The 18292-nt window shown below is 43.1% G+C and overlaps 1 protein-coding gene across 3 annotated transcripts in view; it reads left to right on the forward strand.

Moving 5' to 3' along the window:
• The window catches only part of ush2a (Usher syndrome 2A (autosomal recessive, mild)), a 1282968-nt gene that overhangs the window by 555774 nt on the left and 708902 nt on the right, over positions 1-18292 (forward strand). For all 3 annotated transcript variants that reach the window (XM_070889457.1, XM_070889458.1, XM_070889459.1), the window contains exon 23: positions 14733-14859. In XM_070889457.1, the coding sequence (XP_070745558.1) occupies positions 14733-14859 (127 nt within the window). The remainder of the gene's footprint in view (positions 1-14732; positions 14860-18292) is intronic.

The following is an 18292-nucleotide window of genomic DNA, read 5'->3' on the forward strand; positions in this document are numbered from 1 at the left end:
ATGTTTCCAAGCTCATTCTGTCCATGAGTCCCACTTCCTGCCCCCTTGATCCTATTCCCACTAAACTACGGGCCACCCAACTTCCTTTTCTGGCTCCCATGTTAGCTGACATAGTTAACAGTTCACTCTCTTCAAGTACTGTCCCCCTCTCACTCAAAACCTTGCCATCATCACCTGTCACCTCAAAAAACCAACCTTCGATCCCTCTGTCCTTGCAAACTACCATCCCATCTCCAACCTCCCTTTCCTCTCCAAAGTCCTTGAGCGTGTTGTAGCCTCCCAAATCCGTGCCCATCTTTCCCGCAATTCCATGTTTGAATCCCTCAAATCCGGTTTCCATGCCTGCGACAGTACCGAAACCGCTCTCATCAAAGTCACAAATGACATCCTTTGTGACTGTGACAAAGGCAAACTATCCCTCCTCATCCTTCTTGAATTGTCTGCAGCCTTTGACACGGTTGATCACTCTATCCTTCTCCAACGCCTCTCCACTGTCGTTTAGTTGGGAGGGACTGCACTTGCCTGGTTCCATTCATATCTATCAGTCGTAGCCAGAGAATCTCTTCCCACCCCCGCATCGTTACCTCTCATGTCCCCCAAGGATCGATCCTATTTCTCATCTACATGTTGCCCCTTGGCGACATCATCTGGAAACACAGTGTCAGTTTCCACATGTACGCTGATGACATCCAGGTCTACCTCACTACCATTTCTCTTGACCCCTCCATGGTCTCTAAATTATCAGTCTGCTTGTCTGACATTCAGTTCTGGATGAGCAGAAATTTTCTCCAATTGATATTGGGAAGACCGAAGCCATTCTTTTCGGTCCCCGCCACAAACTCTGTTCCCTAGACACTGACTCCATCTCTCTCCCCAACTCCTGTCTGAGGCTGAACCAGACTGTTCGCAACTTGGTGTCATATTTGACCCTGAAATGAGCTTTCGATCACATATCCGCAGCATAACTAAGACTGCCTATTTCCACCTCCCTAACATTGCCAGTTTCCGCCCTTGCCTCAGCTCATCCACTGCTGAAGCCCTCATCCATGCCTTTGTTACCTCTAGACTTGACTAGTCCAGTGCACTCCTGGCTGGCTACCCACATTCTACCCTACATAAGCTCGAGGTGATCCAAAACTCAGCTGCCCATGTCCTAACTCACACGAAGTCCTGCTCACCCATCACCCCTGTGCTCGCTGACCTACATTGGCTTCCGGTTAAACAACGCCTCAAATTAAAAATTCTTATCCTTATTTTGAAATCCCTCCATGGTCTCATCCCTCCCTATTTCTGTAATCTCCTCCAACCCCACAACCCCCCAAGACATCTGCATTCTTCTAATTCTGCCCCCTGAGCATCCCTGATTGTAATTGCTCAACCATTGATGGTCATGCCTTCTGTTGCCTAGGCCCCAAGCTATGGATCTTCCTGCCTAAACCACTCCGCTTCTCTACCTCTCTCTCCTCCTTCAAGACGCTCCTTAAAACATACCTCCTTGACCAAGCTTTTGGTCACCTGCTGATCTGCTAGCCATTACAGAGATGTGATTGCAAGGTACCAAGGCTGGGAACTGAATATTCAGGGGTATTTGACATTACGGAAGAATAGGCAGAAAAGAAAAGGAGGTGGGGTAGCTCTGTTAATAAAGGATGAGATCAGTGCAATAGTGAGAAATGATATTGGCTCAGAAGATCAAGATGTAGAATCAGTTTGAGTGGAGATAAGAAATAATAAGTGAAAGAAGTCATTTGTGGGAGTAGTCTATAAGCCCCCGAACTGTAGCCACACTGTAGGACAGAGAATAAATCAAGAAATAATGAAGGCTTGTAAGAAAGGTTTGGCAATAATCATGGGCGATTTTAATCTTCATATTGATTGGACAAATCGAATTGGCAAAGGTAGCCTAGAGGAAGAGTTCATAGAGTGTAGTCGGGATGGTTTCTTAGAACAATACATTGTGGAATCATCCAGGGAGCAGACTATTTTAGATCTGGTAATGTGTAATGAGTCTGGATTAATTAATGATCGTATAGTAAAAGATCCTCTTGAGAATAGTGATCATAGCATGGCAGAATTTCAAATTCATGTTTGAGGGTGAGAAAGATAGGTCTCAAACTAATGTCCTGAACTTAAATAAAGGCAATTAAAAGGTATGAAGGCAGAGTTGGCTAAAGTGGACTGGGAAAATAGATTAAAGGGTAAGATGGTAGATAAACAGTGGCAAACATTTAAGGAGATCTTTCATAATTCACAGCAAAGATATATTCCAGTGAGAAAGAAACACTCTAAGAGAAGGATAGACATTCCGTGGCTAACTAAGGAAGTAAAGGATGATATCAAATTGAAAGCAAAGGCATACAATGTGGCGATTTTTGCAGCGTGACAGCTGCAGGAAAAATGCAGGGAACAGCGCCAGTCCTTATACATGGCCTTCTTCAACCTTACACCTTCAACCGTGAGCATCTATGGAGCATCCTCCTCCATTTTGGATGTCTCCAAAAGTTCGTCACCATCCTCCGCCTGCTCCACGACGACATGCAGGCTGTGATCCTTACCAACGGATCCATTACAGATCCAATCCACGTCCAGACCGGGGTCAAACAGGGCTGCATCATCGCCCCAACCCTCTTCTCAATCTTCCTCACTGCCATGCTCCACCTCACAGTCAACAAGCTCCCCGCTGGAGTGGAACTAAACTACAGAACCAGTGGGAACCTGTTCAACCTTCGCCGTCTCCAGGCCAGGTCCAAGATCACCCCAACCTCTGTCGTCGAGCTACAGTACGTGGACGACGCCTGCGTCTGCGCACATACAAAGGCTGAACTCCAGGACATAATCGACATATTTACTGAGGCGTACGAAAGCATGGGCCTTACACTAAACATCCGTAAGACAAAGGTCCTCCACCAGCCTATCCTCGCCACACAGCATTGCCCCCCAGTCATCAAGATCCACAGTGCGGCCTTGGACAACGTGGACCATTTCCCATACCTCAGGAGCCTCTTATCAACAAGAGCAGACATTGACAATGAGATTCAACATCGCCTCCAGTGCACCAGTGCAGCCTTCAGCCACCTGAGGAAAAGGGTGTTTGAAGACCAGGCCCTCAAGACTACCACCAAGCTCATGGTCTACAGGGCTGTAGTAATACCCACCCTCCTGTATGGCTCAGAGACATGGACATTGTACAGTAGACACCTCAAGTTGCTGGAGTAATATCACCAACGATGTCCCCGCAAGATCCTACAAATCCCCTGGGAGGACAGACGCACCAACATTAGCGTCCTCGACCAGGCCAACATCCTCAGCATTGACCACACTTGATCAGCTCCGCTGGCAGGCCACATTGTTCGCATGCCTGACACAAGACTCACAAAGCAAGCGCTCTACTCGGAACTCCTTCACGGCAAACGAGCCAAAGGTGGGCAGAGGAAACACTACAAGGACAATCTCAAAGCCTCCCTGATAAAGTGCAACATCCCCACTGACACCTGGGAGTCCCTGGCCAAAGACCATCCTAAGTGGAGGAAGTGCATCCGGGAGGGCGCTGAGCACCTCGAGTCTCATCGCCGAGAGCATGCAGAAATCAAGTGCAGGCAGCAGAAAGACCAAGCGGCAAACCAGTCTCACCCACCCTTTCCCACCTGTGACCGGGATTGTGGTTCTCGTATTGGACTGGTCAGCCACCTAAGAACTCATTTTAACAGTGGAAGCAAGTCTTCCTCGATTCTGAGGGACTGCTATGATGACGCTGATGACAATGTGACGAAGAATAGTGAAAGGCTAGAGGATAAGGAAATTTTTAGATACCAGCAAAGAACGACTAAAAAAATGATAAACAGAGAGAAGATAATTTATGAGAGTAAACTAGCAAGAAATATAAAAAAGACAGTAAGAGTTTCTATAGATATAAAAAGGAAGAGAGTAACAAAGTAAATGTTGGTCTCTTAGAGGATGAGACTGGGGAATTATAATGGGAAACAGGGAAATGGCAGAGACTTTGAACAGATATTTTATATCGGTTTTCATGGAAGAAGACACTAAAAGCATCCCAATAATTGATAATCAAGAGGCTATTGGGAGGGGGGAACTTAAAACAATCACTATCATTAATGAAAAAGTACTAGGCAAACTAACGGAACTAAAGCTGGACAAGTCCCTTGATGACCTGCATCCAAGGGTTTTAAAAGAAGTGGCTGCAGAGATAGTGGATGCATTAGTTGTAATTGTTATGTATGTGAATTTTACCTGTGTGTAAGACTTGCCACTAGGGGGCACACCTGTGGGCGACCCATGGGTCACCTGTACCCTGGAGCAAGCAGGTATAAAATACAGTCCACCATGCTACTGCCTCACTTTGGGGTTATATTAAAGAGACCAAGGTCACAATGATCTGAGCTTACAACAAAGTCTCGTGGAGTTATTCTGAACTTAACAGTAATCTACCCAAATTCACTGGATTCTGGACAGGTCCCAGTGGATTGAAAAACCGCAAATTTAATGTCCCTATTTCAGAAAGGAGGGAGGCAGAAAGCAGGAAACTATAGACCAGTTAGTCATTAGAAAAATGCTGGAGTCCATTAATAAGGAAGTAGTAGCAGGACATTTAGAAAATCATAATGCAATCAAGCAGAGTCAGCATGGTTTTATGAAAGGGAAATCATGTTTGACAAATTTGCTGTAGTTCGTTGAGGATGTAATGAGCAGGGTGGATAAAGGGGAACCAGTAGATGTCGTGTATTTAGATTTCTAGAAGGCATTTGATAAGGTAACTACATAAAAGGTTACTGCACAAGGTAAGAACTCACGGGATTGGGGGTAATATATTAGCATGGATAGAGGATTGGCTAACTAATAAAAAACAGTGAGAACATAAGAACATAAGAAATAGGTCGGGATAAATGGGTCATTTTCAGGTTGGCAAATTGTAACTAGTGGGTTGCCACAGGGATGAATGCTGGGGCCTCAACCATTTACAATCTATAGTAATGACTTGGATGAAGGGACCAAGTGTTATTTAGCCAAATTTACTGATGATGCAAAGATAGGTGGGAAAGCAAGTTGTGAGGATAATACAAAGAATCTGCAAAGGGATAGAGATAGGCTATGTGAGTGGGCAAAAATTTGGCAGTTGGAGTATAATGTGGGAAATGTAAGGTTATCCACTTTGGTAGGAAAAATAAAAAAGCTAATTATTACTTAAATGGGGAGAGATTACAAAATGCTGCTGTACAGAGGGATCTGGAGGTCATTGTACATGAAACACACAAAGTTAGCATGTACAACAAGTAATTAGGATGGCAAATGAAATGTTGGCCTTTATTGCAAGGGGGATGGAGTATAAAAGTAGAGAAGCTCTGCTACAACTGTACAGGGCATTGGTGAGACCACACCTAGAGTACTGCGTGCAGTTTTGGTCTCCTTATTTAAGAAGGGATATATTTGCATTGGAGGCAGTTCAGAGAAGGATCACTAGGTTGAATCCTGAGATGAAGGGATTGTCTCATGAAGAAAGGTTGAGCAGGTTGGGCCTATACTCATTGGAGTTTAGAAGAATGAGAGGTGATTTTATTGAAATGTATAAGATTCTGAGAGGTCTTGACAGGATAGATGCAGAGAGGATGTTTCCCCTTGTGGGGGAATTTAGAACTAGGGGGCATAGTTTCAGAATAAGGGGTCGCCCATTTAAAACAGAAATGAGGAGGAATTTCTTCTCTTAGAGAGCTGTGGAGGCTGGGTCATTGAATATATTTAAGGTGGAGATAGACAGATTTTTGAACAATAAGGGAATCAAGTGTTAAGGGGAGTGGGCAGGGAAGTGGAGTTGAAGCTAAGATCAGATCAGCCATGATCTTATTGAATGGCGGAACAGGCTCAAGGGGCCAAATGGCCTGAGGTGAAATGTTCTATTGAGGTGAAATTTCTTCACTCAGAGGGTGGTGAATGTTTGGAATTTTCTACCCCAGAGGACTGTGGATGCTCAGTCATTGTGTATATTCAAGCCAGAGATTGCTAGATTTTTCAATATTAAGGGACTGAAGGGATATGGGAACAGTGCAGGAAAGTGGAGTTAAGGTAGAAGATCAGCCATGCTGTTATTGAATGGCGGAGCAGGCTCAAGGGGTTGATTGGCCTACTCCTGCTCCTAATTCTTATGTTCTTATATGCATGATGTCAGCAGTTTGAGCTTGCAATGCATCAGGTGCTACATTATGGCTGGGTTCACAAGTACGCAAATAGAGTTTGCCACCACTTCCACACTGGAAAGGATGGGCTCCAAGCTCTGCACAAAGCCCTGTGCCAAGTTGGTGCTGGACTCCTCCATGTTCCTTGACATTGCACACAGGCTTTCTGGCAGGCCTGCCAATGCAACAAGCATTTAATTGTGCATACCTATCAGCCTTCTTTTGTAGCCCGTCCTATCGAAGTGCACATCTGAATCCTCTGCAGCAGAGCTCGTGTGCCACCTCACTCTCTAGCAAGCTGTCACTTGCGCTACCCCTGCCCCCTGCCCTAGCTCCAAGCCACTCATGCCTGGTGTCTCACCACATGCTGGTCCCATCTCTAAGCTATCCTCTAAATTATGCGCAGTGTCAGTATCTGAGCTGGTGGCTGCGAGTGAAATCGAGTGACGGTGTTTCTTCATCATTTCTGTCTTCCTTTTCTTCCACTTGTTGCTCTTACACTTTGGCCTGGCTAGGTTCCAGTTCTTAATTATCTGAAAGGATAAAGGCACAAAGGGTAGGATTGTAGTGAAGGAAGAGGGGGAAGCAAGTTATGCATGCTTACACCATCTGCAGCTTGTGAATGAGAAGAGTTTGTGAGATGAGGATGAAGTGCGATGTGAGAAGGAGGATTAGATATGATGATACCATCATCTTTGATGGTTTCACCTCTGCCGCTAGCCATGGTCTCAGCGATGGCCACTCCAATGATGGCAAGCACCGTCTCCTCCATCAGGGTAAGGATTTGCAGGCATGCCTCTCCCCATCTGGTTCACTCCTAATGCCTCTGGTTGTGTGTCACCTTGTTCTGCAAGAGAGAGGGACATGTGTCAGTGAGTGTGGTGCAATTCTTTTGGGTTATGTGCCTGTCATGATTGAATAGCTGGCAGTGTGTGCAAGCTGTGAGATGTGGGTGTGAGGCTTGCAACAGTGGTAAGTGTGTGAGGTGAAGATATGAATGCAATGTATGAGTTGTGTTTGAAAGAGATTGTTGGTAGGTGAATGATGGGGATGTGGTGCATTGAGCAGTGTGTGAGGCTTGTGGTGCAGATGGTGGGATATGGCATTTGATGATGCATTCACTTACCTTAACCATTCATGTGAAATCATTGAACTTCTTCAGGTTCTCAGGCACTGCATTCAGATCCTCAGGACGTGACTCCTGGCATTGACCTCCACGGCTATCTGCTCCCACTGCCTTCATAGAGTTTGCCAGAAGGGCCTCCTGGCTCCCTGTGGATAGAGGACTTCTCTCCTCCTCTCCACTTCCTACACTAAGGCCTCCGGTGCAGTGTCAGAGAACCTTGAAGCATGCTCTCTTCCATGTTGCACCATAATTCACGCTTCTTCCTGCTCAGACTCTCTTCAACAAAATGTTCCTGCACCTGCTCCAGCCAGAATGCATCTCCCCTTTAAGGCGTGCAGGCTGGCTTTAAGTACTGCTGGCTAGCTGTAAGTGGTACTAGCCTCGCACAATCTTGGGACTTCTGCTAATGTGTGTAGCCACTCAACAGCATGGGTAGCGCTGGCTGCGCACAGCAATCATGCAAATTAGCAAGCAGCATGAAATTGGAATTGGAAGCAACGGGCGCAGATTAATCATGCCCTGTGCCCGATTTCGGGGGTTATCAAATTTTGCCACCAATGTCTTGCAGCCGTACCTGATTGGTAATTCAACTATTTTGCTACATGACTAGCATCGATAGAAACTTAAAAAGAAATGTACTGGAATTGACAAGGTTCTGACTTTCTCTGTCTTTCTCTACAGTTAAGAGTGAAAAATGTTTTTTTTCAGGGTTAGAGGAGCTCAAACTGACGGCCTTATTTATATAATTCCTGTTTTAATATTTTCTATGTAATGAATTTATTATCATGTAAATATGATGTTAAACTATATTCCATATTGTGTCAGCCGGCTCAGTTAGTAGCACTGTCACCTCTGAGTCAGCGGTTTGTGGGTTTAAGCCCCATACCAGGGTTTGAGCTCATAGATTAATAAGCAGCAGTACTGATGGAGTGCAGCACTGTCAGCTGAGACATTAAACCGAGGTCCTATGGGCCTGAAATTCAGCACCTTTGCGTCAGCTGGTAAGGCCAGTTTTTTTGAAAAAATGGCATCTGCCTCGCTTCCGCCCAGTTCTGGCGCAGGTTGCCATATTGGTGAGGGCAAAAAAAGAGGTGTTGGCAGGTGTTAGGCCATTAACATATTCAAATAAGGGGCCTAACGCCTGCTTCTGCTACCTCTTACAAATTTGGCTTGCATCTAAGGCAACCAGCACCAGCGATGTTTACTCCCTTGAAAACAAACGCTAAATTGCACCAAATGAAAAAAAGCTAAGTACTTACCATTATCATCTCCAAACTCCCGACTCCAACCTCCACACCCTCACTGATCTACCCCCGGATCAAGGACCCGTTGACCCCCCCCCCGATTCTGGCACCGACCTCCCCCCAGATCCTGGTCCCGATGTCTATTCCAGTGGTTCAGATGGATATTAGGATACTATGGAACAATTTGAAGTTGTGTTCTGGCCAAGACTCTTCTCTCAACAAGTATCACCAGAAAAACAGATTAACTGGTCACTTTTCTTATTGCAGTTTGTTGGACACTGCTGGTGCCAAATGGCTGATACACCTGTCTATATAACAAGTCTTCAAAAGTAATTCACCGTGTGAAATATTTTGAAACGTTTTGATAAGATAAGACACTAGGGGCTAGAAATTTGTCCTCTCAGCGCTACTCCGCTGCTCTCTCGCCAGCTGGTGGTGGGTCCCGTGGCGACGGTCATTTCCATCCCTACCTTTGTGCTGCCGGTAACTGGCAGCGCCATGCAGAAAAAAGTAGCAGTTTGGTGACATCAATCAGCATACAACGCCAACTTAACATCACCATTGCGAACTTCGACGCTAGCGCTGAATCCAGCACTGGGTCCTAAGCATGTCAGGCTAACCTGGCATACAAGCAGGCTGACAGTGCTATGTCAGCACCTCTTAAAGGGAAGCACACATCATTCAGGTAAGTTTGGACGAGGCTTTTTTGATTTTATTAATGTAGCGGCTTGCTGCAATAGATGTTAGAAGTATATTAAGTGTATAGGGAGTGCTGCTGGATACTTGTAAGGGATGGTAAATGAAGGCCTTTGAGAAGACAGAAAATGCTGGAAATACTCAGCAGGTCAGGCAACATCCTTGGAGAGAAAATCAGAGTTCACGTCTCAGGATGAGATGCTGCCTGACCAGCTGTGTATTTCCAACATTTTATGCTGTAATTTCAGATTTACAGCATCCTCATGCAGAGGGAAGAGCAAGGTACAGAAGAGGAGGAAGCAGAAGAGGAGGAAGCAGACGGAAGGATGCATCCCAGACATCCCCTTTATGGCCAAGATATCTGGGATGGAATCATCCACCTGTGGTCCCAGTGACAACAACCCCAATTCCCCTTTCAGTGTTAGTCCCACACCTTCTCTTCCCCCTGTTACTGACCATCACAACATCCTCTTGGCCTCGATGCTGAAATAAAAGTCACCACAAAGTAAACTTTCCAATTTAACTTTATACATCTATCCAATCTGATATAAAGAAATCAACTCATCACCTGTATGCATTCTCTTAGTGACTGTCTTGTGTCTGCCTTTGCCTATTAGCCTGATATCACGCAGTGCTACCCCAGTAGCTAGAACATGTCTGGTGGAAAGCTGCTGACTTTCAGTGGAGGATACTGCAAATGGTCTTGCTGGTCGATCTTGAATAGCTGGTGGCTGGGAGTGTCAAATCAATCTTCTCCTTAAGGTTCTTCTTCACTCTCACTATGAGAATACCAGCATCTTTTAACCTTTCAGCACCACCACTGGCCAAGGACCATGCTCTTGCCAAGAATGGTTTACACCATCTCCCCCAAGTGAGGTGAGAATAGGAATGTTAGTGCTGAAACAATTTTCCCATTTTTTGAGGTTAGGACAGGAAATCAGCTTTAAAAGCTGAATATTCACATTTCGGACTTCCTTTCGATGTAATTTTATTTTGAAAGCCAGAAGGGGCTGAAAACTACATTGTTTCACTGCATTTTGATCTGCATTACTTCAGAGTGCATGGCCCCTGTAATTCACAGGCCCTTTCATTGCCCACAATTCCTTGCGAGCTCCACAGCCTCACTCCCAGAGGCTATACGAAGCTCGAACGCTGCACCTGCACACAAACTTCACGTCGGGTTCCTTCCGTAATGCCACCAGAACGGCACCGCACGGAATGTAAACGCTGAGCCACCAATCTCCAGCTCCCCAGATGAATTTAGCCTCGTTATTGTTGCGCCCACTTTCAGTGGCCGTTAACGCCGGTAACTTTCGTGGCGAACACGAATTTCTAGGCCTAGATAAGTACATGTTATGATAATGTTGTGATTAGAACCAACACCACGTGCTAATGCTGTAGCTGTAAATCGGGTGCTTTCCAGAGTAGTATCGCACATAAGATGTGCTGCACAAAATCAAAGCTCTTTTCTGCACAGTGAATATTAGCTAAATTGAAAATGTATATCAAGAGCTGTTATACATTTAGCTGTTTTAATTGGACTCTAACTATCCTATGGATTACTCTTGCTCAAATTCATTTTTTAAATTTTGCATTTATGCATTGCAACACATCTCAAGTATTTATTCTTAAAGATCATTCTTCACTGAATTGACCAGAGTGAAAAACATGTATAAATTAATTGTACAGTAAAGTGATACAGCAAGAAATGAAAGTACTATTTATGCAATAAACTCCAAGTTCAGTATTTAAGGGTTTGTTTGCTGTTGAACAGGTGCTAATTCCTGGGTAGTTATTTGTTAGAAACACCTTTTTAATAGTTAGAATTGGTATATTCTCAGAGCCATTACAATATGAACCTCTAACATTCAAGCGCACCTATCAGAACCTCTCTCGCTCATAACCTGTTTCTTTCCAGGTTTAGGGGCTAGAATTTCGCCGACTTTGCAACTGGGTTTTTGCCACGATTTGACCCTCCGCGACGAAAACCTGGTCGGCAGGATCTTCGGACACCTTTTTGTGGCGGGTCTTCCACGTACCGCCGGGGAGAGGTGCGCCGACATGAAACAACGTGCAACGTCACGGATTGCGATAGCGTCGTATTTTCGGCATTGCACCATGCCTAGAATACCGACAGGTCAAAGCTGTCGATGCAGTTCTGCCAGTAGCGGTAAGTATGAAGACCTGCAAAAAAGGTAAGTTGAAGTTTTTATTTTTAAATTCTTTTTCAGCGATTTAGTAGGTAAGGGTTTTGTGAATGTTTTGTGAATGTTTCTTGAATGCAATTTATTTTGCAATTAATTTTTATTCCCTCCCAAGGCCACTCTCGCAGCGCTTTCGGCCTCAGACTAAAGTTGCCAAAACTCGCGGTTTGCACCGCAAATCCTCATGCAATGCCGACTTTACTGATGAAGTAAAGGCCGAAATTTAGGCCAAAGAACGGTAGCGCAGCGAAACCGGTAATTTTGGCGTAAAACTACCGTTTTCGCCGACAACTGAAATTCTAGCCCTTAATGTCCATTGTGTGTCAATATGGCCATGTTTCAAATAGTAATGAAGACAGAATTATATTTAATAAGAATTATATTTAAAAATATATATATTTATTTAAAATAAGTTTACCTTTAGAAAAAAACAGCTATATTAACATTGCAGTAGAGGTTTTCTGATTGGCAACTCAATACTGCCAGCAGAATTTGGGTGATGGGGGCCAGGAAATTGAGCGACGAGCACTTCTGTCCAGTCCCTTGTGAAAATACACACAAGCATATTTCCATTTAGGCTCCATGCCTGTGTAATTCACTCCTGCCACTTTTGAGTGAAAGCCTCATTAATTATGCATTGCGGATGCAAATGATGGCCTTTAGCAAGCCTGTTGATATTTTCAATGTTTAGTGGACTACCAGCTAGCATAAAAGACAGGGGCTTAAATATTCGAAGCAACCAATTTCTGATGGAATTTTAATATATTTTTAATTTTTCATCCAATATAAAGTGTTTTGATGTATGAAACTTAATTGTACAGATAAGTTAAAGTGCCTTAAATTATTACTTGTATTTGTACAGGAAATTTAAGTTAATTAATTTGATTGTTTTTGCAGCTAATATTTCATGTATTTTCACATGTTTTCCAGATCAGACAATGGTGGGAATCTTTATATAACTAGAAAAGTAACAGAATGATTCTTACCAATATCATAGGGAAACTGACTTTGTAGAAACTGTTTCCAAGTGTTCTGCTGAACAGGAACATTCTTAAAAAAATGAATCTGCAAAGTATCTCCCACAATACCAATACCCATTCCACCTCACGATACACCCCTACATCTAACTGGATCTACACCAAGTGCAGTACCCTGTTGCAAGATTCTATTAGTTAATGATGAGCTTTGTTTGAAAGTGCCCCAATCACTGTATTTAATGCTTTAACAACAACAACTTGTATTTTTATCGCACCTTTAACGTAGTAAAATGTACAGAATTATTATGTCAAAAAATTTGACAAGCCATATAAGGAGAAGTTAAGGTAGATGACTAAAAGCTTGGTCAAAGAGGTAGGTTTTAAGGAGCGTCTTGAATGAGGAAAGAGAGATGTAGAGAAGTTTGGGCAGAGAATTCAAGAGCTTAGGGCCAAGGCCCAGTCACTGACACCTGGGAGTCCCTGGCCAAAGACCACCCTAAGTGGAGGAAATGCAACCAAGGATTATTCAGTGCAATTACATCTACCTTGCAGTTACCATATAAACTAGCTCTGTATGCTCCAAGTCAATATGGAGGTACTTGAAGATCAATTCTAACTGCTGAAAATGCATTGGCAATTAACCTGCACCGTAGTGGCAGTCAAGGTTACCAGCATACTCAACTTCTTTGGCCCCTGCTTTCTTCCAGGCTAACATAGGGATCATCTGCATTGTCTGTCAATGTGTTGGTCACAGATGTGTGAACCAAGTGACTGGCTCACACAAAACAAACACAGCATTCGAGTGTAAACCGAACAATGTAGTGAAATGCTCGTGGTTAGCATTTCACTGGTTAAATTGCTGGTTAAATTGTCTTGCTACCGGCTAGCACCAGGTGCTGGACATACCTGTTAGATATCATGGTAGCAGTCTGCCCCTGATCTCTACATATAGCTATTGATAAGAAATCTGTGTGTAGAACCATCTGACATATAGCTGCATGTAATCTGCATTTTTGTGTCCTCTTTGAGCAGAGTCAAGAGCAGCTAGCAGAAAAACCACTGAGAAAATGCGGGTGCTATCGAAACACAGATGAGGGAAAATGAATATTGCCCATGTTTCTTGTACTTTGCATCTATTTTTTAAATACTATTTAGGTGCTAAACCCGGGAAATCTGTCTTTAGATAGCCTCCTTCCCAGGAAGGTTCAATCCTTTCAGTTCAGGCTCCAATTTTCTTGCCTACCCGAGGAAAAAAACTTATAGGGGGAGAAATTTGGGAGTGCCCTATTTGGGGTGTTAACTTTTAAAAGTTTGAAAAATTAGTACCAGGCACTAATGTTTTCAAAGATGAAAAAAAATTGATGTTTGCGCTCCAGGAAGGAAATCAAGCGCTCCACTTCCTTCCTGGAGCACAAAGGCAGCAGGTGGGGCGATACCTGTGCAGCGCTGCACAATATGTCGTGCAGCACTGCTGCGATGGAAGGTTTCTTCCCTCCCTTAAAGGGAAGGGCCATCACTGCAGGCTCTGCAAAAGAAGAACTTACCTTCTCCCCGACAGCAGCTGCAATCCGGCCGATCAGCCCAATGCATGCAGCAGTGGGCAAGAAACAGCAAAATAAAATCAAACAGAGGATTTACATTTTTTTTTCACTTGCCACAATCACCTTGCCTTTAATCATCACCCCCAAAATGCCCAGCCTCCCAATGAATGCCTCCTGCAGCTGCTAGTGTTTTCACCCGGCGATGCTGCAGGGGGTGGAACCAAAGTTCGGATCCAGGGCACTGCCAGGGCCATGTGCACGGCGATGATACCACGATCTCCAGGCGAAGGAGATTGGGTCGCAACGCCATACCACCAACGTAAACCTCCCGCCGGAGGCGATAACAGGAGTTGCTGTAGGGGCATATTTCTAGACCATAGACTTTCTAAATAACAAATGGGTCGGGAGAGATTACCTCACTCTGTGAAAGTATAAAGGTTGACATTATAACATATGTTGGTGGAAAGAAGGAGGCAGTTCTAGCCACCGAGAACTACTCCAAAATTACTTACCCATTTGTATAAATAATTGCCATACAGGTCCCATGCGATTTCACATTTAAACAATTCGTGAAACTTGTGTGTTGGGTCCACTTGTTGTTTAACACTGGTATTGCATGGATATTTTTCATGTCAGTGGTAAATGTTATGAACGTTTTCTCTGCATCTTTATGCTGCATGTTTAATGGGTTAAGCAATATTGTATGTTAGTTTATTTGACCCTTATCTAAAGAAGCATTCTTCTATTGTATTTTGACAGGGTTCTGCTGTTGCAGTTACTCCTACTAATGATAGAGGACAAACATATAATGATAACCAGTGGCACCATATCACTGCTACAAGAACTCAGGCTGAGGGAACAATTGTTGTGGATGGCCAATATATAGGTAATTTATTTAAAAGATAACACCTAGTGGTGAGGATTGCATTAAGTAATAAATATCACACACATAATATCAGGATGCAAGATATTTGCAAGAATGCTCCACACCGCAATGTTATTGCCATATTATGTGTATGTTACAAAAAGAAACATTAAGTGCACTTGATGTATAGTATTATTTTTCTAACAATAGATATCACGAAAACATTTTGTAAATCAAAATTCTTTAGTAACATTTGTGCAAAGAAAAATGGCACGACACAAATAAATGAATATATATCTTTCTGCTTCACTTAAGTAATGTTTTTGAAAATGTTTTCTATTTATCCTTTGAAGTGTATTATTCCTGTTTGCTGTTTTTTTCTTTACCACTGGCAATGTTTGTTTAATTGCTGTGAAAGGTGGATAAATCCTTTCATGTGTGATGATATCATATAGTAACATAATCAAACTCTTCCATTGCGGTTGGTCAGTGATCAACCTCTCATACATTTTATGTGATTTGTCAGTGATTATACCACCATGTTATAATTGGAGTGATCACATATGTCTGGTAAGATATGCGCTAACTAGGACCTTATTTATAACCTATCAATATGTAAAAAGAACAGGAAAAGATCATCAGGCCCACAAAGTCCATTCCATTCCGACCCCAAAAGGCAATCAGGCAGTGCTCCAGGAGACTACAATAGTCCAGTGCTCATCATCACCCCAGCTCTTACATTATGTAAATGAAAATATCCTCGTCACTCAGGAACTTGTCAGATCCCTTTTAAAGAAATTTAATGATCCCATGTCCACAGCATGTTTTGATAGTTTGTTCCAGAGAGTGATGACTTTCTGCAAAAATAAATAATTCCTGGTATATGACCTAACTCTTTACCTATGGATTTTATATACGAACATACAAAATTGACATGCAGGAAAAGACTAGCTTGTCATTAAGCCTGCCACACATACATGATGGCTGGGCCATCATGACTAGATGCTTCCTACTGCGCTGCGGCCTTGTAAATTCCGGGGAGCTGCAAAAAAACAGAGAAAAATCCAGATCCGATAAGGGAAACAATACTCTGGAAAATTCTTCTCCAACACCCTCAGACGATCAAAAACAGTCCAGGAGATCACATAGACCACGTGTTATCTGTAAAACCAATAATGCGATCTCTGTCTCAGTTAAATCCGATCCAGCACCCTCTTGAAAGCATACAGAGAGTCAGCATCCATCGCAGTAGTAGGCAATGCTTTCCTTACTCTGCGGGAAAAGAAGAACTGCCTGATGATCAGTCTATTTCTACTCTTGTGTAATTTATACTCATGTCCTCTGGTCCTTTCTAATCTGTTAAACTGGAATAATCTATCAATAGGCATGCTATCCTGCCTTTTCATTATTTTACAGACCTCTATCATGTCGCCTCTAGGTCCACGCTACTCTAAAGTATGTAGATCATGGTCCTTAAGCCTATCTGAGTAGCTACGGTTCTTTCAGCTAGGAATCATTCTCATAGCTCTCCTCTAGACCTTTTGCAAAGCAACTATATCACGCATCATGTGCGGGGTCCAAAATCTGCCGCAATACTCCAGATGCGGTCGAACCAGCATAATGACAGAATAGTGTCCTTTGATTTGTACTGATTGGTTCTATTAGTACAATCTAATACCCTGTTAGCTTTAGTTATATATCTCTGTATTGGTCATGAACCTTCAGTGATGTGCACACAATAACACGTAGATCTTTTTCTCTCTAAACCTTTTTTAGTATTATTCCCTGTAAATGGTCTGTTGGCCCTACCATGCGCTATAATCCTATCATCCCTATCCATCTCAATTAATCTATCCCAAATAATATGTGGGGAAGATTTCCGATATGCATTCGGATGTAGCAAAATTGTAAATGCCCTAGTAAGAATAGTTATTATTTTATCATACCGAGTCCACAGAGTATATCTTTTCCCATGATGGCTGCAATCATATCCTCAAATTGTGTGACTGTCATCACAGAAGCAAAGAATGGTGCATTTAATTTACAAGCAACTGGAGTCATTGCTCCACTGTGATGGGATGACCAAGATTTTACATTTAATGTACACCAATTTTGGGACAGGTTCAAGGGTAGACTGAGTGGGAATTGTGATAAGGTGCCATATTACCTGTTCCTTGACATCTGTCACCAGTTCCAGGCCAGTCGTTGAGTATATTCAAGACAGAGGTCAATAAATTTTGGGGAACTAAGGAAATTGGGAATAGTGCGGGAAGGTGGAGTTGAAGTAGAAGATCAGCCATGGTCTTGTTGAATTGCGGAGCAGGCTCGAGGGGCCGAATGGCCTAATACTGCTCTTATTTCTTATGTTCTTATGTTCTTATATTCTTTCCACTGAAAGTGATAGTAGATGTTGAATCCATTTGTCCATCCATTGTAGTGAAGCTGGATGTCAGGGGGGTGGTAAAAAAAGAAAGATTTAGATTGCCTCGTTCAATCAATCACAGAATAATTGTGAAAGTCATTAAATAATTGTTTAAAAAGTTATGTTTACTCCCCTCAGATGGGCATTGCCAACAGTGTTGTGCTACGGCGGGATCTGCAGTTATTTTTCTTCCTCAGAAGTGAGCTCCTAAAAGAGAGCATTAATATCATTGGGAGCCAACTTTGAATATTTAAATCAGCCTTATCCTAGGATATTCATCAGAATCAAAGCAGAGAGCACACTGGCAGCTGGGAGTCCTGACCCATTGCACCTTAAGTAGAAATCCTGCCACAAGTAAAATCTAGACCAATAAGTCAAATACCATTCTTATTACATGGTATTTAGGGATTTTTACCAATGATTTGGAGACCACAGTCTGTACTTTCGCCAGTTGATAGTGAGGGCCACTGGTTTATGGTGACTGAATACTGTCAAATTCTGTTTTTCAACGATGGCGATCACATTCTACAATTCCATTTATTTTTCCATGAAACCTCAACCTTGCTGATAGCAAATTTTTATAAATGAAATCTAATCACAAGTGTACTTAAACAGAAGTGATATGGGGCTAGATTTGACACTTTTGTGCAGATCGCCCAAAAATGGGCGTTATTTCCGGTGTGGGCAGTAAAAATTGGTTTTCAGATCGCTGGCTTCTTGCCCATGCTCAAAGCCCCCAGTCTCCATTTTTGAAAATGGGTGTTACCGCGAGCGATATGAAATGGGCGGTAGCATTAAATCTCTCTGACCTTCTGCCGTAAAGTATCGCCATCCTTAGCAATGGCATGGCAACGCTCGATTCCCGCGATTCAGGAGGTCAAGGGTCATCATGACATGTGCAGAAGAGAGAGGGTGCTGAGAGGGAGTGAAGATATGTGTGGGTGTGGTGCGGCTGCTTTGGGAGAAAGGAGGGAGACTTTAGAGCTTTAAGCAAATTGGGAAAAAAAATTTGCTGTTAGCAGCCAGATATTT

Source organism: Pristiophorus japonicus, chromosome 9 (genome assembly GCF_044704955.1).
Source record: "Pristiophorus japonicus isolate sPriJap1 chromosome 9, sPriJap1.hap1, whole genome shotgun sequence".
In the NCBI taxonomy this organism is placed as follows: Eukaryota; Metazoa; Chordata; class Chondrichthyes; family Pristiophoridae; genus Pristiophorus; species Pristiophorus japonicus.